General features: G+C 39.5%; 1 protein-coding gene across 1 annotated transcript in view; it reads right to left on the reverse strand.

Annotated features, from left to right (window-relative positions):
• BRF1 (BRF1 RNA polymerase III transcription initiation factor subunit) overlaps positions 1-24,106 on the reverse strand; it is a 168,363-nt gene that overhangs the window by 107,204 nt on the left and 37,053 nt on the right. Inside the window, 1 exon segment of the mRNA XM_030451588.1 lies at positions 17,907-18,080. Within this exon segment, the coding sequence (XP_030307448.1) occupies positions 17,907-18,080 (174 nt within the window).

A 24,106-nucleotide genomic window follows, 5' to 3' on the forward strand; every position in this document is an offset into this window, starting at 1 on the left:
TCCTTTGGCTGCTATTTGTGCAGGAACATGGCAAACGAGCCTAGGGCAACATCCAAAATAAGTATTTTTTTTTCTTCTATTTTTACCCCCTATTTTCAGCTGGATTAATTCCCTATTTCACAGGCACAAACACCTGGGCTGATAGAAGGCCAGGGAAGGACTGGGGGAGGAAAAATAAGTATTTTTTTTCCTTCTATTTTTACCCCGTTTTTAACTGGATTAATTCCCTATTTCACAGGCACAAACACCTGGGCTGATAGAAGGCCGGGGATGGACTGGGGGAGGACTGAGCAGGCAAGGGCAAAGCAAGATGACTTTTTTCTGAAGCTGTGCCAGCTCGCAGCAGCTTAAAGCATTCATCAAAACTAAAGCCTGAGACGGTATCTCAGTCACCCATCCCACCTTCTCAAATTTCTCTTGAAAAAGTAACAGTTTGCTGAGTTCCGCCCAGCTTGCTCCAAAACAAAGCCCTACCTTATCTGAAAGAGAAACCTTAAAACAAATAAGGAGCCAAAGCCTGAAGAATAACTGCTTTATAGTAGACCAAAATCTTATAAAACCGATAACGCCTTCCTTGTTTTAAGAACATGCACAGTTCCTGTGTAAAAGTTCATCAGAGCACTGCTCTGGCTTACTCACAGTAAACATCCAGCTATATTTTTTTCTAAAAGTAGCATTACTGTGCTCAATTAAACCAGAACAAAACCAAATTCTGTAGATACAGAGTGTTTTACATTTTCCATGCTGGAAGCCAAGCGTTACAACTTTGCTTTCATGCCCATACTGAGTCTAATGTGCTGGTATTAAGTGCTCCTCAGAGAATTATCTCAGAGACCTCTGCTGGGACCGGAGTGCAGCAGCTGCTGTACCCAACGCTGGGACACAGGAACTCAGATGCTCCTTTCTGCCAGTATCAGTGAAATTGATTTATCCATGCATAGGCATCATCCAGTATCTTAAACTTAAAACAGTCCCAGTCATTTAGCAGAAAGTTTCTTACACTGGGGCCTTAATTTTACAGCTTCAAAAACAAACATCCCTGCCACTGTGAGGCTGCTGAGTCCTTAATAGCCTTTGGTGAGAAGTCCAGGGGTAGGATGTGTTAAGTTTCCCTTTCTCAAAGGGAATCATATCAGCATATGTCATGTAACACAATAACAGAATAAGCCCTTCTGGATCAGATGCCTGTAGGCACATACCTGTAGAAACCTCTTTCATTATTTGAACTGGCCACTTCTTGCCATGCACCAAAGGGAGCCCTTGTACCTAGAAAGCAGGCAGGATAGGAATAGCTTTGCCCCTAATGGTGTGTTCCTGCTGATCAGAAAGGCTCACCTCAGCAGGAGAGCTCTCTGCTTGCCCACCCTCCCTCACACCTACACCATTTTATTCTGGCTCTCTCCTGGGGCACGGCTGAGCAACACTTTGGCAAATCCTACCAAACTGTTTCATTACCAGTCTTGTGGTAAATCTAACCAAGTTTGATTCAAGGCATTGCTGTAATGCATAGTAACTTCCCCTGTCACTTGTCCTTGTTAAAGAACTTAAATACTGCATGGAGCTGAAAACTAGTTTATCAGCAGTGCTTGGAAATCAGTACAACACACTTTAATACTGGCTGAACTCCTCAAAGGAGTCTGGTTTTATTACTAGCAAAGCACGGAGCTAAATTGATGCACTGCATTGATGGGCTGAAAAATCCTCAACTGCTTTCACTTTAGGAAATGACTACACTAAATATACAAAAAAATTTCTACATGTTCACTGTACCAGAAACCTACAGAAGTCATAACAGCATAGAGGTATACACAATTTGGTTTTTATTAAAGCAAATTACATTTTCTAAAAGAGGCTTGCCTTCTGGTTCATAAAAACAGCAGCTTATCCCAACTGATTTATTAATAACACATTTTACCAAATAAAGATGAATGCATCTAGCACAGGCTACACTTTAGAGTGCTGCTGTATGAATATTCAAGGAAGTCTTATTTAGCAGTATAGGAGTAGAAAACTCACATTACCTCCTCGGGCAGTTAGCCAGGTATTTTAGGATATGGTAACAAATACAAGTAACTAAATGAGCACGTCTGAATTTACCAACCTGTGCACAGGACACAATATGCAATCATGTCTTCACTTCTACTTCACAGCAATGCACAACAAAGAGATTACTTTTAGCTACAAACAGTAAAAAAAACTTCAATAGCTCAATAGCTTTACTAGCTTAACAAGTATCAGTTTTAAATACTTTTCAACACTAGACACAGGTGATGCATCATCTTTTGAAATGGATACAATTCTCAACACATTCCCTTTCAAGGACATAATATACTGGATTTTCAATTTAAAACAAATTTATGTCTTGAAAACTTGCCCGTAGAAAAAGATTAAATTTGGTCCTTGAACAAGTGTAAAACAGCAGATTGAGGGAGGAGTTCTCATGGCAGGGAAGAATGATATCTGAGACTTTAAGATGGCTAACTTTTTGGAGAGTTCAATTATTAGAATAAATCCTACAGATCATCTATTGAGTGGGGAAAATACAGTCATGAGCATTTGATACCCTTCCATTTCACCTGTGTGAAAAGGTGGGAAATAAGTGCTTCTCCTTTGGAATCAGTTTTCCCCCAGAAAACAAACACTAGGCTGTGCCTCAGTACACTGGGCTTCTGTTTCCATCTTTGCCTCTGCCCTGCAAGAAACACTTCATCCTTCTACAGATCTTTATAATGAAGACAACAGTTGCCCCTTCCTTGGTAAAATACTCTGGAATCTTTGAATTATCTCACTATAATAACACACATTTTAACTCAGGGTCCCTCCAGATGTTGCCCTAGTCCCTCCAAAAGGTCAGAGAAACAAGCTTTTAAATGTGCTTCTGCTGTAATGTTCCTGTAGTTTACTATATGGTCAATAGCTATTTTTCAGACCATGTCCCTGCCTTTGAAAGACCCCAGCTACATCCTGTCTTAATGCAATGTCCTGATATAATTAGTGGGTTTATGATTTGCAAATCAACACAGAAGTTTGCCCACCTGCCCAAAACAGGCAAAAAGGGCTTAATAGCCAAGTGACACCCTGAGTACCTGACACTGAGAACAGACACCATTTATATTGCAGATAGAGCCACTTCTTTCAAATATGCCAGTCCTAATTTTCACACTTCCATTAACCAAAACACAACGCAAGAAGCTCCTAGAATAACTTAGCATTCCTTTATTCAGTTTAACATTTAATTCAATTTTGCATCAGTTTGCTCTAAAATAACTTCATAAATATACATATCTATTCTCAGTGTTTAAAATGATAAAGCAAGTGTCAACTCCTTGTTTACTGGTTATTCATCTTTATGACAGGATCCTTAAGGAGCAAAAGGAAAACCCTTTATTGAGGAAAGGTGGAGGGGGGGGAAGGAGGGTATTGAAGGGGCCAGAATACACATACTGATACCCCACTGAAAACTCAGGTCTTGGGTAAGCAATCTGTTGTAATTCTGCACTTGTCACAGATACTGCAATTCTGTTGGCACTATTCTCAATATTTACTTCACTTAATTGGGAATTCCCAAAGCATTGCAAGACAATATTGCACAGCATCAGTTTCTGAACACACTGGAGTCACTTTACTTGCAAATGGCATTTATGTTCTTAAAAGTTAACAACCTTCATTAAATGGATTTAATCAAGAAGGAAAATGAGGAATATTTTTCTGAAATGTAATTTTAAACTTTTTTCCCTGTATTATCTTCTTCTGAATGCTGTAGCAATGGCAAGCAGTTATCTTGTGTCTCTCTTACAGCAGAGACTGCTCTTTCATTATCAGTTTTAAGAGACTGTAAACTTATCTCAGCTGCTGGAATCCTCCATGGGAGAAAAAAAAATAAATCAGTAATGATGTACATATCATCTGCCTCTGGGAAAGTCAAAACTGCCAGTGATATGCTAGGAAAGATCTGCTTAGACTCCTTTCACACAGTCTTGCAGCAGTTTTATTGTAACCAAGCAGCATAATTTCAAATACCATTTTATGGTGTGCTGACTGCAAGATCCTAAAATACATCTCTGCTCTGAACAACAACAGAGATTTCTATTGTGGGTCTCATGTTTACAGCTGCTCCCTGATTGTCTCGTATTTGCTAAGCTTTCAAAAAATTATAAATTTTTTTACCCCACCAATGAGACTTACAAATTCAGCCTAGGATTTTGATAAGAAGTTCAGTACAGCACCAGAGTTAGTAAGCTTGCTGAACTTGCTATTCTTCACAATTTTAGCTAAAAGTTCCATGTGGTTTAGCCAATATACTTGGAAAAATGTATTTCAGGGTCTTAGAAAAATCAGTAATTTGCAGAACAGGCCTCTTAGATTGTGGGAGTCATCATATGACTGTATGAGGCATAGACGCACATGGGACACAAACATATCCGCATCGTATTACTGCTTGGATGAGCATTTTGCTTCCTTTCTGTTCCCCAGTTTCACCAGCCAGAAGATGGGGATTGAAATATTTACCTTCTCAATAAAACACTATAATTCTACACTCCCATCACTGGGACCCTCAGTGATGAAGCAGCAAAAGGGAGGTACAGTCCTGCTGCTAGAACTGTTTGCGTGTTAAGGCATTATACTATATAATAAATACATCAGGAAAAAAAAAAAAAGAAACACATAGAAATAACCTGAAAGAAGCTAAACCAGGTATACTCCCTCTCAAAGCCTGGCCATTCACCTACAAAACCCTCCATGTGTTTGCTCTTCTCCTGGCCCTGTAATTCTTGAGTTTCAGATTGCACAGCAACAAGAGCTTCAAAAGGAACACAGGCCAGGTTCAGCCCTGACTGCCCTCTTGGCTTTTAACTCTCCTTACAGAAGTGAATCTGGGTTTTCTGCAAGTCAAGAAGAGGGACCAGCACTAAAAATAATAAAATAATCAATGAGCACCTGTCATTGGGTCATTCATTGGAAGATGGATCACTCTGGACTCTGAGCAAAGAGAAATTACCTGTACAGACCATTATCTAAGCACTTAAACTGCTAAGTCAAAACACAATTCAGCTGCACCTTTGGCCAAAATGTCACCTACCCATCAGTTTTACGTGGCACCTGAACCAACACAGGCTTGGGGGAAACTGGCACAGAGGTGAATGATGCTTACTGTGACTTAAGCAAAGCTGAAGGAATGGTCTGCCCTGGTGTTCTCAAAGCCAAAGTGTTGAAACATCATGGTTCAGCTGGCTTGCCTAGAAGGTAAGCACAAATTGGCTGGACTGCCAAGTTTGAAGGGCAGTGATTAATAGCACAAAGTGCAAGTAGCAGACAGGTACTACAGGGATCCCTCAGGGGCAATGCTGTCTCAATTAGCAGAGAGACAGGAAGGCAGAAGGCACCCTAGGCAGGTATGCAGATGATACCAAGCTGGGGGAGCAGTCAATACATCAGAAGGTGGGGCTGCCATTCAGAGGGATCTTATCAAGTTGGAAAACTGGGCTGACAGGAGCTGCATGTGTCTCTGAACTTCTTGAAGAGTCTCACGCCTGAGACAGAATAACTCCTTGTTATAGTGCCAAGGTGGGACTATATAATTTATATAGGTATAGGATGGGACTGATGAGCTAAGGAACAGTTTGCACAAAGGAGCTGGAGATCTCCAAGGATGAGCTGAGCAGCAGTCAGCAGCATGCTCTTGCATCAAGAAAGGCTGAACACATTCAGAGCTGCATGGGCAAAGGTGCAGCCCTATTCAATACCTAGGAGACTATACATGGTGAGCTATGTTCAGGTCTAGGTTCTGAAATACAACTTCAAATAATCTGGAGCGACTGCAGTGGAGGGCCTCTGAGAGGCTGCAACATGTAATTTATGAAGAAAAGATGAAAGCTTGGAGCTCATTCAGCTTTAGGGAATATCTAATGCTGTCTTAACCATTTAATGAGTGGGTATAGACAATATGAAGCCAACTTCTCTCCAGACACACAGACAGAACAAAAGCCATCAGACACAAGTTGCAGCAAGAGAAAATCTGACTAGGTATTAGGAAAACAAAAAATCTTTGCCATGAAGGTAATAAAATCCAGAGAGATTGACTGTTCATTGCTAGAGACAACCAACACTCAGCCAGAGCAGGATAACAGCTATCTACTGAGGACATGAGAGGAGAACTGTAAAGCTGGTTTCCAGAGGCTGCTTCCAATCTAAATTATTCTACGATCCTACATGGGACACAGGCCTTCTGGGTTGTCTCCTTCATATTTCATCACCTTCAGATACATTTCCTGTTTAAATATTTCTCTGTGTGTATCACACCTCCTGACTGTTGGAGAGCTGGTGGAAATGCTCTGTATTCTCCTTCCTCTCATCCTAGAACCTGTCAGTAGGAAGGACCATTATGATGAAACACTTCTCTCAAGCTACTGTTTTTTGCAGCTTCTTTTTTGATGCTGTTCTCATGTTTTGGATACTATCTCTCAGCCAATATTTTTGGCTCCTGATGGTGCTTCCAACCTCTCCAGTTGCAACAGGAGGACAGTGACCAGTTTACAGCTCTGCTTGGAGGGCTGCCAACATTATCAGCAAAACCCCAAAACTGGAGCACTCTCTTGTTTCATCATTGAGTTACTATGAGAAACAGCTAAGACACTGAAGCCACTAGTTGAAAAACTGAGGAATGAGTACAGCAGCAACCAATACTTGAGTTGGTTTCCTCTGCCATAGTCAGAGCTTAGAATCTAGGTAGAAGATAACGAATACAAAAATATTTTTCAACTGAAAAATCTATGATCTGAATATGTGCTGGAAATAATTACTGGCAGTGAACTGAGTCCTCCAGATGTGACAAGAATGCAGTGATTTGGGAGTCCCTTAGAGACAGCACCACAGATGCTGTCCATCTGTTGCATTTTCTAAACAGACTGATTCTTTAAGTACCAGAAATTTTCACATAGAAAAGTCAACCTAGATTCTGCAGAAGTTAACAGTAATCATGTGGGAAAACCAAACTTTCAACTCCAGATACGTACAGAATAGAGCATTCTCTGATTTCAGGTACCAGAGACACAGCAGCTGAAACCTCCAGATGTTTCTTTAGAAGACTTCTTCAGTAATGACTTACAATTATTTCAGGTTTCTTTCCTCATTTCCCTGGAAATCAAGGATGGCCCACTGGTAATTTCAATGGCAAATGTATAAAGGAATATTCTCAATTCAGGCAGCCCTGCTCTTTTGCCCAACAGGAAAAGTCACAGAAAAGCATTTCACAATTAGGAGCTAAGTAGGCAGAACTTTATTACTCTGAAGTGACAGCTTCATTAGGAAGGAAGAAAAAAAAATATTTTTCATGCAAGTTAGCTTGCAGAAAATCTCTGCAATGCAAGAAACACAGTGGTGCTTTCTCAGAAAATACTAGGTTTAGGTAACCTCTCAAGTTTTCTGCAGTCTTACTTGACACACCAGCTCTTTGTCTGTCCTAGGATTTTGCTGCCCGTTACAGTACCTGAAATAACAACTCAGTTTCCCCTTGCAAAACAGAAGGCCAAAACGCTCTCTACACACACAATAAAAAGTTGAAAGCATCAATTATAGAAAGAAAAATATTGTAAAACAGATAAAGTGAGAAATTCTCCTCACACTAAGAAGCAATGTTTGGAGATCTGGCTTTTTATGTAATAAAGACTTTAACACTTCAGTTAGTACATGTCACGTTGCTGGATGTGCATTTTTAATGCACAGGTTTCTCTTCATACTAAAAGGATTATTGCTTAAGTTAGACATTTTTTGGTCCACATTAAAAGGATATTTTTCAATCTATATACTTCATCTCTTTCAAAATGAGTAGTTCATATATGGCAACATAAAATACACTGTTCACCATCCCTCCCTGCTTACCAATACAAAAGATATCTGAAGAGCACCCTGATTGCTGCTCCCTGTCGAGGCATAAGCTAAGACTTTATTTTTGGCAGACAAGCTGCTCTTTCAATGAACAAACACTTACATATCTCCATTTAAAAATACTGATTAGCAGATCTCACAGCACTTTACCAACACATACAGTCAAAACATCACTGAGTCTACTGCATTGCTCCCAGACTGGAAGGATGTTGGAAACTTAAATGATTCATTTACAACTGATCTAAAGATGAGAGTTCTGCAATTTATGTTTTATTGTCAAGTGTTTAAAGGATATAATCTAAATAAAATACACAATAAACAAGCATCAAAGCACACATTATCTTATTTCCAATTAGCAAGTCAAAATAAAGAAGGCAAGGGAAACATTTGGCTTCAAAAGGAAAGCTCTGGAAGGAATCAAGGTTTTGGTTGTTTTGGGTACATCTAAGGCTCCTATTTTTCCAAACAGTTGAAACTGGTTAAGATGGAAAGATTATTCTCTCTCTCAAACAGGGAAGAATAGCAGATATACCACCATGTGATCAAGTATTGCATCATTAGTACTTAAAACAACAGTGAGCCAGTCCAGCAGTTAAACCTAAAAGACATTTTCTCTTGCCTTCAAGGAAGGACACAGGTCTGCCATAAAGGTAGGCTAACAGTGAAAAGGTTAGAAGAGGCTCAGCTCATTGTTTTACTTGGCATGAGATCACAAAATGCTAACACTCTTTCATGGAGAAGCATTTCCAAGTTTGAGTACAAAGACTGTCACACAAACAGAATCCTAGTGACAAACATCTCAAAAATAAGACAGCTCTTGAGAAGTACTTTTACTAATTTTAAAAATGCTTAGACTTTATTAGGATGTAAGAAATCATTAACAAGAGCACTTCTGACATATGAGGACAGGACAAGTACAAGAATTAATCTCATTTTTCCACATCTCGTTTCTCTGATATACCTTCACTTTGTTCTTATAACATCAAAAAACCACAAGCTAAAAAAACGAGCTGCATAAGACTTAAGAATACAATGAAAGTGGACACAGTATTAGAAGACCTTGAGCAAAAATAATATTTGCAGACAGCAAGCACAGAAGTGCTCATAGGTCTCAATGCACTGGTTTTTATTCATCCTATTTTGCATTACTGATCTTAATTAAAGTATTTAATAATATTAATTTGTCTTCTAAGACATCATTCTTACTGCATTAAAATGCAAATACTCAATCTTCAAAATTATTTAAATGAAGGAGAGCATTTAATTTTCTAATTGACTTCTAAAGTATTAAAATGCAGAAAACATTAGTGATGGCTGCAACCAGGAATATTTTTCAGTGACCAGATCAAAACCATCAACCATAATTGATCATGTTTGCTACCAGGATTTATTTAAACAAACCATCAGATAACACTTTTTTGTTTTCTTTTTTCTTTTCTTAAGGGGGATGGGCACGCATGGGAGGAAGGGGAAGCGTGTCCTCCACACCCCACATCACATCCACCATATCCTCTGACAAAAGCAAGTATGTGCTCCACAATGACCAGCTGCACCCCACTGTTTTTTTATTTAGCCAGTGTTTGCAACATATGAGCTCCATAAGGTCAAAACACCACCCAGTCCTAACGCTGGTCTTGCTGACATAAGCACCAAAAATCAGATGCAGAGATAACACTTTGGAATTAAGCAGAGAGCCAACCTAATCATTTCCTCTTTGAAACAAGCTTTAAGAAGATTGTTAAATATTTATTTTCACAAGTATGCAAGGATCACTCAAGGTCAAAGACATCAGAGGTGTGATCCCCTTTCTTATCACCCCTCCTTTGTACTTATTTCACTGGAAGGAGGCCTCTCTGCCATCACATTTCCCTCCCCTCATCCATCACCCAGAACTTGTCTTGCCTTCACTCCACTCATTAGTTCCCATGTCTCTGTCACCATGTTTCAAAGCCTCATCCCCTCTCAGTGCTGCTGGTAAGGGCTGCCCCTTTTTATTTTTATCCTGGTATTCCTGGTGCCTTCAGAGCTCTCCTGTTGCTCGCTTCTGTTTCTTTCCTTCTTTTACCTTTACCATGAGAATGTCTCATTAGTTCAGGAACCCCAAATTGGAACCTAATTACTAGGAGGACAGACTATGCAATGAATTTTAGTAATTATTATTTTTCTGCAGGCAGTTATAGACCACTATTACACACATTAACAAGCTGGCTCAGATGTGTCTGCTGTTAAGTATTTCTGTGTTACACAAGGCCCAACCTGGTGACAGAGCACAGGACTGCCAAACAACTGATGTTTCTTCTACCTGCCCATAATAAAATTGAAGCCTATAATGTTCAGTGGACCTAGTCCATAAGCCTACAGAATAAAGCCTGTTCCTTCCATTCAAAGAGGGACCATGACCACTGGTTTTGTCCCAATATAGAAAAGCACAATGGGCAATGGCAAAGGATCTTCAAAATTAAACCAATCTACGTGCAATTGCTTTATTGAGAGCAAACCCCATGGTTTTCAGCCACCATACCCATCCATGTGCTTTGAAAAAGAGTTGCCTAGAGAGACTTGAAACACCCTTTTCTAAGCAATGATGTATTTCTGCAGCTACATTTCACAAGAAGTCTATTTTGACTTTTACTGCTCAAAATTTCCCTTAAATGAGGAAAACAAATAACAAAGCTACCAAACCCAGCCAAAATCTGTAATCTTGATAGGCCATCTTGTGACCCTGTCCCCTCTGTCTCTACAGATACTTTGTTTAATGCTGCTTTATGGAAAAACTGACAATTTGAGTCACCTGCTGGGTACCAGCATGCTGAGGGGAAAAAAGTTGGTCACTCCTCCACACAAAAGCTGGTGAGAATTTCCACAGTGAATTCCATGGGAAAGGATCAGGTCTCCCCTTGCCAGCAGCAGAGGTCAAATACTATTTTATCCCGAGTTGGTAACAGAAAAGCAGATTTTCTGAGTGTGCAGTTCTTAAACAAAACATTAAGTCTGAACACACACACACAAAATTACAGTTCTCCTGCTTCTTTTGGATGATATATTTAGAAATCCTATTAGCTGGAGAGATCAGCATTCTTATCTGAATTTCCAGGATGCTGTAATGTGCAAAATTAGAGCAGCTCTCTTAAGTGGGTCAATTATCACTACTGCACTTACAGCAGCTTTTCCCCTCCGTCCCTGCAGCATCCATAATGGGCACTCAGCACAAGGATTTAAACAGTAAGATGTTGAGTTGACACAAGCCACAATGTAAAGTTCCCTTCCCCTTTTATATTTCCAGTATCTTAAAGGAACAAAGAAAATCACCCAAGTACAGTATCTCCACAGGAAAATTACAGTCTCCCTGTGGAAAGCTTCCACGATTTTCAGTGACAGGGCACCCTGCAGGATAATGCCAGTCAGCAATCACACACTCTTTTTATGCCACATCTGAGTCATGCACAAGTGGGGTTTGTGGCTTTCCCTCCACAGGTGACAAGAAGAGAAAACCTGAGTGCTACGACCCATCTCCCTAGCCCTGTCCCTCAGGTGCAGGGCCATACAAACCAGTTTAAAAAGCTTCAGGTTATTTCTGTCTCAAGAGGGAACTCTCTATAAAAGACACTGCAAATCACCAGATATGAGTGAAACAATGCAAGTGTTCAGCATCACTTCAGAGACTACAAAGACATCCAGAGAGGACTGACAGATACAACACAGGACTTTGGGAGGCACAGGATCTTCTGTAATGCATCTGGAGGCCAGGAGCAGCCCTTGCAGTAAGGGGATGCAGCATGGCAGAGATCTGAGCCACACAACAGAGCACACAATGTCAACAAGCACGAGGAGGGGAAAATTTTATTTTCCCACCAACAGGAAACACAAAACACCTAATTTTCTCTGCAGCATACATAGTTCCTTTATAGACATCGCTTTTTACAGACAAAAAAAAAAAAAAAAAAAAAAAGTGTGAGGCAGAACTACAAATGAAAAATTGTATGATTCTCCTTCACTCCCTGGAAAAGAAGTCTGGATATTCTGGCTCCAGGTCATTGGCCCTGCTGTTGAAATTCAGTAGTCCCAACCCAGGCTGGAGGAAGAGTGACAGAGAGAAATTAAGGTGAAGAAATCAAATTTCTATTGCTGCCCCTGGCTGCCCTCTTCCCTATGTCTCCATCATTTTCTCCTGTGGTACCAAGTAGGAATGACCAGACAAGCCAAGCATTACCAAACACTGGAACTATTTGGAAATAGTTGCTAATAACATGGGACAACATTAGCCACACCCTATCTATTTATGGGGGAAACTTTTCATTAGTGGATTGAAACTCTCCCACCTAAAATCTATCCACTCTAAAGCTTACCAGTTTTAAAACTTCATTTTGAAATGAAGTGGATAAGGCTTTTCCAAGATTCCAAGCCTCATCAGGAAGCACTTCTTTACCAAGAGTGTGGTCTGACACTGGAACAGGCTTCCAAGAGAGGTGGTTGATGGCTCAAGGCTGTCAGTGTTCAAGAGGCATTTGGACAAGGCCTTTAACAACATGCTTTAATTTCTGGTCAGCCCTGAAGAAGTCAGGTAGTTGGACTAGATCATCATTGTAGGTCCCTTTCAAATGAAAATATTCTCTTCAACTTTTTATGAAGTTAACATCTTGGTGCCCTTTACCACACACACAAAAATCTAGTGACATGAAACAAAGTAATTTGCTTCTGTAAATATTTTATGTATTTTAGCTGCGTAATTTAAAATCCATTTTTAATCTCATATCTCCTTGTCACACTCAAGACCTGAACAAAACACATTTTGAATGCTACTGTATTTAATCAAAAGTAAAAGGTCAGTTACTAAAAAGAAAGTCCTTAATCAAAGAGAAATAGAAATTGGTTTTATAAACTTCCCTAATTACAGCTCTAAAATTTTGTTGATTAAAGTCTAACTTTAAATTTTTAATTGGGAACATTAGGGCCTGCTGGCTCCAGGAAGTTTTAGTAGAGGTCAAAAGATTGCTAGAGATCTAATTTTTCATTTCTATTAAAAAAGGAAGTCTTGCCCTTTTCCTTGCAGTGATAGACCTTGAAGTGTTAGTATGGAAACAAAGAATGTACCCATCAAAGACTTTCATGGCAAGATTACACAAAGCTTCCCAAGACAGTATGGAAGCTGACAGAGCCTGCTAATGCTTAAGAGGAAATCAGCTGAATTTCTCTTGCAAGGACCAACAAGGCAAAAAGGCTGAGTAGCTGCTGCCTAATCTAGGATTAGAGATACCAACTCCTTAGTCCACCTGGGTAACTTTGAATGTGTCACAGTGCCTTGGTTCTGCACCTGGAAATGAAGATAAATACTCTCACCTTCACTTACTGTGACATGAAAATAAACACATTAAACCAGGAGGCATTCATATAGCTTGGCATTAAAGTCCAAATAGGACAAATAGGAAATAAGACAAATAGAAAAAAACCAGACAAATAGGAAATAAAGTACTGCCCCTTTCAGCAAGATGTCCTTTTTTTTTTTCCCAAATCCTTCATGCTGCTGGGATCCTGCAGTGGCTTTGTGATCTTCCCTCAAACAAAAGGGAGGTCCATAGGGCAGAGGAAGCCGGGGAGGAAAAACAGTTTACACTTTCCCACCCACTGCTAGTTTACACATAGAAGACACCAAACTTTCTCCTGTCAGCCTTTCACTCCCAGCACTCAAATTTAAGAGATTATTTCTCATAGGCATTTAGCAGAAAAGTTTTTTTGAAGAGAGGCCTCACTTGGCTGACCCCAGAAGGACCACACCTCTTTCCTCCAACTACACACAAAGCTATTGAAAATCATCTGAATAACATGGGCAACCTCCATCTCAGGAAGGTGGCCCAGCCCTGGGTGGTGGGGAGGGCTCCGTGAGCCCCCTGGCATTGAGACTGCTCAGCTTTACTAGAGGGGGGAAACCTGCCTTGAATTTACCTCCAGAGGCAAACAGAAGGATATTTACACAAGATAGCTGGTGAAGGAACTTTGTGAGGACTCTATTCACGTGGAGAAGGTTTTATTTACTAAGCTCTAACAAGACAGGATTTGGTTTACTATTAAAGGTGCATTTTCCAGAGGGCTTCAAAGGAAAAGAATAAAGAGATAAAAAAAAGAAAATTGCATGTGTAGGGGATAAAAGACATTTACCATGTAAAATCATGCTGTAAAAAAACCTCCTGGTGGTAGCACTAGGAAATATTACTAACAAAATAGTGGCAAGTTGTACAGCTTTTTTAGCAGCTGTGTACAGTAAAAAGGATTAGAAACAGAATGCAATGTTCCTTGATTAAAACAAACTGATATCCCACCTGGAAAATCCTGGCCAGGCTCTCATTGTTCCTGAGTGACCCTAGGGCAGCCAAAGGTTACAGCCCAGCCCTTAAGTCACTCAAACACCCTGCCTGCCTCTTCCCAATTTCTCTCTCTTGGGAACAGCAGGACCAGCTAAAGAGCCCTTTGTTTCCATTCAGATATATGCAGGGGTGGAAAAGCTGTTCAAAACATTAAAGAAAAACAACTGAGGACTGTTACTATTCCAAGAAATAAATTAAGGGCCAGAGTCTGAAATGCCCAGACTGCTGGCACTGCCAGCTGAAGTCAGATGTCACGGGAAACGTTCAGCACCGTGCAGCCCCTAGGATGGGAACAAATGGTTCCAATAAGCCTGAGGAATCAAAAATTACTGTCTTCTTCAAATGCATTTTTATTGCATTATACCTTTACTTCTGACATGGATAATATAGATGCACTTTATTAAGAGAGTAATAAATTAAAGTTTTATAGGTAGCTCATCAAAGGGATGAAGCACCCCCCATATTCAGCTAATGGCTTGTAAGCCATCTTCCCTTTAGAACATTAATGCTGACAAGTTATATAAGCAAAGCAAATGAAAAGCTATGTCAAAGTTGCTGCACTGTGGGGTTTTGTGTCAAATAAGCTAATAAAAACCATAAATTGAGGTAAAATCAATTCAGATTTCAAATACTCTATTAAACTATTAAACTCTCCGAAGAACTACAAATAAAAGCTATACCTTAAATAAAATTTATGCTGTCTTTAAGCTTCAGAACTATTTTTTTATTTTAAAAAATGTGGTAATGGAATATTTTGCATTTTTGCATTAGTTTTTATTAATGAAATTAATTGAACACATAAGAACCAAGGAGAACTTTATATTTTCCTCTTCAGACTGAGGTTTTTTCAGGCATGATTGAGACTGCACCAGCAGACTTGGCTGCATTTTGCCTCACATTTTCACAGAGGCTGGCTGGCGACATGTACATTATGAAAAAAGAAGAATAAGCAGATATTCGTGTTAGATAAATACATTCCAGTCCCTCAAACTGCACTCAATGCAGACACAACTAAATTATGTTTTCCCCTCTCCAAATGCTTCCCACTCCTTTGGTTCTGCCACTGGACAGAACATAACATTTTCTGCCACTTCTGCCTCTGACTGCATCCCACTGAACCTCCCCAGGCACAAACATACTTTGTACCCTCTACCTTAATATTTTAAAAGAAATATGCTGTATCTTATATTACAGTAACTAATCTGTTCCCAGTTAATCTCTCTTCCCTCTGTGACTCACAAGTCACTCCACTAAATCACCTGGGCCACCCAAAACCAAGGTGCTGTCTCTGAGCTCTGACAATGCCATTGCCCATCACTATTTCTTCCATACACTTCTTTCCTCTAAAATCCATTGACCAATATTCAATCTTTAATCTTCTTTCTAAATTTCTCCCAAATGTCTCCATAAGAATTCTAGAACCAACACACTGATAACGAACACTTTAAACTCAGTAAATCTTGTATAACACTTAGCAGTGTTACACAATCTTGAAGTGTTACAGATACTGTATGTCTTTTTTACAGCACCTCTTCCTTGCTTGCCATCATCTGGTGCCTTCTCCAGAAGACCAAAACCAAATGAAAAGCTTCTAACGCTGAACATGTATCTGCACTCCTGCTACAGCATCTTGTCACACAGCCATCCTCTACACTAGCTCTTAGTCTCTCCAAAACAAAGGCGCTGGGAATATGCCTGCCTTCTGTAGCACCATTTCTATATTGCCAGAACTAGGCTGGAAGCAAATATAACATGCTGATAATTACCATCATAATTAATCTATGGAGGTTTGAATCTATTTTCATTTCAAAGGTCAGCAGTATGCACCTGTGTCTCTCAGGTTTTCAAATTGCTAATGAAAGTATAAGGTATCAAAAAAGGAACTTAGATTTCAATGTTCCAAATCCATAATTTATTTGGAGTTTGATTTTTCAAACTACAATGGATTTAAACACTGAATACCAAACTACAAATTCAAACAGCAGAACACAGGCAGAAGCTCAACTCTGCCAAAACAACACTGTTGAATTTTTAATATGCACCACAAAATTAAGCTTATCTAATGGATTTAAAAAAAAAATCATTGCTAACGAAATTGAGCCATACAGTCACACACTACAACTTCTTGATCCAGAGCTGACACAGTACCTGTGCAAATGAAGATGGAGTACTTTGTGGTATTGACAAAGAAAGACAGAACCCATCTTTTCAGTCTTACTCAAAGCCTGGCCTTAGTATTTTATGTGAAGTACCACACAACTAATTACCTCCATTTAACAAAAAAAGGCTGGGAATTAATTTCTGTATTTATTATATGTCAACCAGAGCAGTTCATCTTGCATGTCAAACAAGCAAAGGAATTTTTGTTTGCTAGAAAAGTCAGCTACACTTGCTGCATAGATGGCTGCTACATTACAATGTTCCTACTTGCCTATTACAGCTTACACTGCTTCCAATGCTTTTTTATCACTACTAGTGAGGAAAAATGGATTTTCATATTATGGCTATGCTATCATCCAGAGGTATCAAATAATGACTGTAAATAAATTACATAATTTATTTTATGGGCATAAAAATTATTGGTAATTCTTTCAAATCAACACTGTCTTTACGGTAATGATAGAGTAATACTCTTCAAAATTCACATGGAGACTTTAAAAAAAACAGTGCAACAGACAAGCCTTCCTTTTAATTCCATTATTCCTGCAAAACCACATTTTTTTAAAACAACAAAATGCAATGACCACAACACTAATTTTAGAATACTGAATGCAGTTTCTGAAACTAAAAATAATAATCTTAAAAGGAAAGCTAAGCTGTTCAAATGCTAAAATACAGAATGGAAACAGCAATCTAGAAAAAGCAGCAAATCAAATAGAATACTGATGATATGCACATACTGCTTTAAAGTCAAAAAGAGCTAAAAATAACACTGAAGAAATTGTTTGACACTACAACTCCAAATTTCAGCAGCTGAAATACACATTAAATAAGTAAAAAATATCAACTATTAAATTTGGATGGTCATCAGTATTTAAAGCTTACATGTAGTTCTACAAGGCAAAAATAGGGATGGTCTAGAGGCAGGGAGTGCTTACTTGCAACTCCAGTCTGTGCCCAGTCCCACCTCCAGCCAGTGATTTCCTGTATGACTTGGAGCAAATTTCAGAATTTATCAAATATCTTTTCCCCAAAACCCACCAGCATCAAAAGAAGAAAATCCAAATAACTTATGGAAAAACCCACTGAAACCCTAGCCTGTTCTTCAATGCTGACACTACAGGAGGCTTGGTTGATTTTCATTGGTTCAAAAACAAAAAACAAAACAATGGCTAAAAAAACCACACCTAGCAAAGCACTGGAAAATCACCATCTTATGCTGGAAGAAAACACTGAGAAAGAAGAAATTTTGAGTTATTGATGGGAGGCAGAGTGACATTCATAGCTTCTTGTAAATAGGAAGTATGAAAGAAAGAAAATTTAGAAAGGGAAAAAACTACTTGAACCATAGGGAAAACTCCCATTAATTCCATTATGTAAAACCACCAGTGACAAGGCTATCCTAAACACTTACCTTTGCAAATTCTGAATCAACATCTAACCACGATAGTTGGACTTGCTAAAAGTATGTCTTATTTATTTATTTAAAATGTGAAAGGATACGAGGAGTTCCTTCTGTCCTACACACCAGGTAGAGACATGCAGCAATGACATGGGTCATCTTTCTTCCCCGGGTTAGGCGCTTGCTCACAGCCATCTTGAAAAAATTAAAGGCAGTATCCAGGCAATGTTGATTGAGTTGAAGCTGATTTCCCAAGTGGTGAATCTGACGTTTCCCTAGAAAAATTAAGAAGGAAAAAAAAATTCTTAACAATGTGCTTTTGGGTTGGGGATTTTTTTGTGGGTTCTTTAAAAGACAAAATCGAGGGGGGAGGTTTCATATCCCTGTGAAATGCAATAACCTCTCAAGTTTCAGGAACTGTATATCATCCTCAGCTTCTCAGGATAAAAAAAAAGTGCCTCGTTTTTGGCATTTGCAAAAATATTGAAATATATGCAATCAATGAGCCCGAAAATGAAAACAAAGCTGCAAACGTCAGCCCCAGAGAGGATCTAAAGCATAGCCAAGGCTTCTTAGCAAAAAATAAAAATATTATGCCCCCCTTGCTTCAAGTTTCATGTCACAATTAGCACTTGGTTAGCTGTAGTGATGAACATCTGAAAACCAGAGGTCCTGGCATGTTGAAATGGACACACAAAAAGAGGAGACATTTTCCTGCAACTCTCCAAGAAGTAAAAAGTCTGCAGTTCCTCTGACCACAGCCAAAGCCCACAAGGAAAGGAGCTCTGCTCCGAGTTTGTCCATGATCACCACAGATGGGAGGCACTTCCTTCCTCTGAACACTTTCACACCAGAGCCTTCACTTAAGACTTGGCTGCTAGACTGACAAGATTCGTTTGTGGCTGCATGAAAACAAATGTGCCTTCACTCCTAAATAATAATTTTAAAAAAAAGTGTACTTTGGGTGATTCATGGCAGGAAGTGGTACAGCTGCTGAGACAGATGCGGGAAGCAAGGTCTGGTCCACCCTCACAGCTCCAGCTGCGGAAGAGCACGCTGAAAATACAGCTTAAGAAAAAGATGGGGGAAGTCATAAGGAAAACAGAGCACCAGAGTTCCTCAGCATACAGGGTCAGATGGCACATCAAAAAAGATCCTTTAATTCAATGTGCCGGACAGAGGTTCCCAGTTGTGTATTTACAGGAAACACTGGCCTCTTCCTTTCAGAGATGTCAAGAGTGTCTGTGCTGAAGGTGGTGAGGCACCTGGCATCTGCCTCAGCCACCACTGGTCACAGACAGTGAGGATGACCACAAAATGTTTACTAGACCACAAGTACCTGTACAGACTGCATGCCTTACAGAAATTGCTGCACTAATAACATGATAAAAACTCTTAATGTCTGAACAACCCTCTGCCAAAGGTGCTGCTTCAATTCAGCTGTAATAAAAAGTGACTCCAGACACACAGCCAGGGTCAACAAGGCTCCTGCCAAATAGAAGCTGCCAAAAAGCAGCAGCTTCTCCTTCCTGCACATGTGGCAGTTTTACTGTGCACTCACCAATGACACCTCCTTTAAGGCACATTGGTCAGCCAGGTGTGAGACATATGGGTAAAGTGATGACGGAGGAAGGAAATGTCACCTCCCACAGGAGGTGTGGGTACAGTAAGCTACTCAAACATAATCCAAAGCCCAGTAAGTGAATAGTTTTTCCACTGCCATCAGCAAGCCCTGGACTTGCACACTCAGCAGCCTCCAATACTACATCTTCCCAAAACTAAGACACTTAACTAGCACTCATCTTCCCCTTAACTTTATTTCATACTTCACAACCTGTATGGTGAAGCAGGATCAAGACTTTTATGTCCCTAAGAAACAAGCAGTTTGTACTCATCTGTGGGGGAAAAAAATGCACTGATGACTCTTGAGTATGAAAATTCATTTTTGCAGTGGCAAAAAAGCAGCTTCCCTGATTGCTTCCCTTCCTGAGCAAGTTCACTGTGGAGCCATCATTTTGCCATGCATGGCTTCTGAGATGAAGACAAAGAACTTTCATCTGATCTTAGGTACTACATGCAGATGAACAACAATTAACAAACAAACCAAAAACAAAACTAAAAAAACCAAACAAAAAGCAAACAACAAACACAAAAAAAACCCCAGACATGACCATGCCTCTATACCTCTCCCTTAGCTACAGGGAGATCCACGCTACAATCACTGCACCAGCAAGTGGGCAGCACCGGATATAAGTGAGGACACTGAATTGGACCATCTTAAAGTCAAAAAAAGAAACAATAAAGAAACAAGGAAACTATTTCAGCAGTTATTGTTAGTAGTTTAGTAGTGTTGCCTGAATTTTCCATGTAAGTAAAGCTTTGTGAGAACAGAGAGGACAGAGTTGCTCCTTTGCCATGGAAGAGCCACGTCCACTCCTGAATGCATCTTGGGAAAGTATGTAGAGCACACCTGGCTCCACAAGGACCAGGATGGTTTACCATCAACCAAGATGAGATACTGAAGAAGCTTTCCATGCCACCAGCATGGCAATAGCTGATGTGGCCCTGGGCACACACCAGAGAACAGCCCAAATGAGCCAGAGATGCATAGTGAAGAGCAGGACATGAGCACTCCCCCAGCACTCCGCTGGCCCATCCCCATTCCCAGGTAATCCTCACAACAGCATTCTCATCCAGGGCTCCACATCACAGAGGGCACTTCAGAAAAAAAGAACATTCCAGAAGAGAAAAAAACAACACAGAAGAAGCCATTTGAAATTAATTTCTTTCACAAGCTGTTTTTCCCACTGAGCTGGTCCTGTCCCCAAGGTACCATTAATATTCTCTGAGTATTTAACCTTTTCTTAATTTCAAATATTGAAATATAAGTCATCATAATCTATCCTGGATAAACAGAATGATTGCTTGAGTAAGATAAGCTTTTTTTACCCGAGCTCCTCATTCAGCATCAATATTTTAAAATGCAATTACTCTAGGGGTGACCAGTCATTGTCTACTGACAAATACCAAAGAGACCTAAGAGCACAGCAAGCTACTCAGCCAGTTAGGAAATGGTATTTCATTGAATGTTCTACTCAGCCTTCAGCAGACCAGCAAAGACTTTAACTCAGTGTGTTAATGCTCTCTCAAGCTACTTTGTACTATTATGTCAAGCATATATAGTTTGTGGAAAAATAAGACATCTGTTACACTACCATTGATCCTCCAAATGAACAACATAACACAGGACAAGAAGCATCTTAGAAATCATGTGCATCATGATGACTAACTTGGTTTTGTCCTTATCTGTTACAAGAGAAAAAAATGTACTGCTTAGAGCATCATCTAAGATAAACATTTACATCCTGCAACCAGTCTGCTATTTACTAAAGAAAGATCAAAAGCTTTGCTGTTCCCCCATCATCTCCACCCCTTGAATTTAACATGACAACAAAGTTCTATTTTTCTGATATCTTTTGTAACACTAACAACCACAAAATAAAATGCTGGAGAAGTAAAATAAAAAGCACTAGCAATCGTGCTTCTAGATTTCTCCACAGTGAACACAATAACAATGAGAACCTTGTAATCCTTATGGTTCCTTCACAGATTCAAGAAGCATCACCATTTAAAAGGTAGCTCAAAGAAAAAACACGTATCCCCTAAAGAGCAGCTGCCCCAGTACTCCAACCCTGTACCAAACTGTTGTACAGTGCCCTTATCCCAGTCAATTTTGTATTTTCCAACCTCTTCTGCCAGTCCCACCAATCTGACATTTTCAGAACTGAAAAATGCATCTTCATCATATTTTATTTAACCGTAAATATAGTGATTTAAATCTTTTGGTATCTGAAAAGGAGACGTTCAGATTTACAGCTGCTGCAAATAAGAAAATAATGGTGCAAAATAAATTCTTTATCCAGCAACAAATGTGAACAGGGACCAAATACACATTCATACCACCAGCCCTCAACATGAAAAGTCCTCCTAATTGTGCTATGGTAGCCACAAACCTTGCTAAGCATTCAGCCACCTTCTTACATCAGTGACTGCTCCCCCAGCAGTAGGGTCAGTGTAGGGAGGAACTGCAGAGCAGCTTTGAGCTGGGAAGATGAGCAATTCCCTCCAGCAAACCAACCATCCATCAACACTTGAATCTACTCCCATTCCTACTGCTCCTCACTAGCTGAGTGGCATTTTATAATCTTCCATTTGTTGTTTATCTCCTGACTGCATTGTTTGCTCCAGACCACCAGCATGGCTTCAGTCAGCCCTCACAATGGCCCTTTCTGCCAGTTTGACCATATGGTCCCAGTGTGCAGTGAGCTGGTCCAGCTACCTGCAAGAGTGCAACAAGCCTTATGATTTCAGCCAGAACAGTGGGAATATTCAACATCACAATGCAATTTATTAGCAATCTGCTCCCCTTGGTATTTACCAGATTACAACGCAGTCTTACAAACTCAAATTAAATGAACTGCTCTACTGGGTGGAAAAAAGAACTGCCACATCTTTAACTGGCCATGCTCTGGATTATAAAACAAAACTCAAGACAAGAGCTTCATGACTTTCTGATCCATTTTACCCAGTAGAACAATTTTTTTTTTAAAGTTACAGTGGGACACTACTCTGAAAATTTGTAACTACTATCTCTGTCCTATAAAGGAACATCCTCACGTGGAACAGTCAGAAATAAATATTGCTTTTTTTTCTAAATTGCTAGACAAGAGTACCATATATAAGACAAAATATACAGGGGTAAAATGAGTTTCCTAATACATGCATCTTTTATTAGTAGCTTGCAATGAGTCACCTCTTTGGGGTGTTACTTGTTTTTGAAAGATCCTAGGTTTTTTTTTTTAAACCAAGAGAAATAGATCCTTTAAGGTCACTGTTTACACTTCATGCTTGCAATTTAGTGATGGCATTAAAATGGTGTCTAAGTATCTTTGGGAAAAGGAACAGTGCCTTTTTAAAGGCAGGACAAGCTTTTAGCAAGGTTACAAAAGTCCTCCCCCTTCCTTCAGCAGTAAAACAGTAAAATTATGCTGCTTTAAAGAGCAAAAGAAAGAAAGTAAAAAAACTATGGAATTTTTGTGATATACAGGACACATCAGACAGCTCCCATTTATTTCTCAAAGGTTCATCATACCATTAGGGTGGAGAGGTAGGCAAGGGAAGAAAAGAGAGAGAAAGGCTGCTGTAAGTAACATACAAAACCAAGTTCCCAGGCTACCAAGTAGTAAAGTTTATCACGCTCCTGAATCTGCATCAAAAAACAAAAGGCCCTTTTCAGTTTTTAGTTCCAAGCCTACTAAAAAAGCATTTCTACCCTGCTTCTCACAGTATGCTGAAAGAAAAACCATCATCTTCTCAACTGATGCCAACCTCAGTGCTTTGAACTGGCATGTAAGACCTGAACTGATGAGTTCAGATAGGACCACTGAATGCTTCTATCCTTTTAAGAAAATTTCATTTCTTTTGATGGTGGAAACAGTAGTTATTACAAAACAAAATGTGTAGGCTAGAAATCACTGTCGCAAAAAGATTTGCAGAAAATCTTGGTAATACTAAATGCTTACACAAGAGGCAGTTGATAGCAAAACTGCAGCTTAAGTTATAACAGAAGCAATAGAAAAGGGGAAAAAATCAGATCCATTTTTCTTTCTTTTATGATCTCGTTATTACTGAAACATCTTGTTCTCTTCCACTATTCAAGAGGAATCATACCTTTTTTTGGATTCCTTATAAATCAGCTACAGCTATAAATTACTCTCATCTGGCTTCTGCCTGCTCACCTGCAACCTTCCCCTCAGCCTGACAGAGACTGTAATGCTGCAGTTCCAAAGTACTTTCCAGTACAAAGCTTAAGTTTACAAGGAAATAAAAGGCCTGTGTACCACAGAGCCAGAGCTTAAAGGAACTGTTATTACAATACTAAAATGCATCATCAAAATCCAGGCATACAGATAAGATTTTTCTCCTCTTTCTGAAATTTGCTCAAGGGGCCCTGGAAATCAGCAGTACCTGAATTGGGCAAAGGAGTCACGTTAACAGTACTATCCTTTTATTGTAAAAAGGATTGTTATGGTAACAACACCAGATTCTATTAAAGGAAACATTTTGGATGCATTTTGCTTGGATATTCATTTCCAGAATTTGAATTACTTTGCCAATTGAATTTTATGTACAGATTTTATCTGTATGTGGTTTTTCACTCCTTTTATTTTCTAAATAAAAAAAAAACTCTCCCAAAAAAGGGAAAAAATTGCCATTTTTATGTGTGGGCATCCCTGCACGT

Source organism: Calypte anna, chromosome 5A, assembly GCF_003957555.1.
Source record: "Calypte anna isolate BGI_N300 chromosome 5A, bCalAnn1_v1.p, whole genome shotgun sequence".
Taxonomy (NCBI): domain Eukaryota; kingdom Metazoa; phylum Chordata; class Aves; order Apodiformes; family Trochilidae; genus Calypte; species Calypte anna.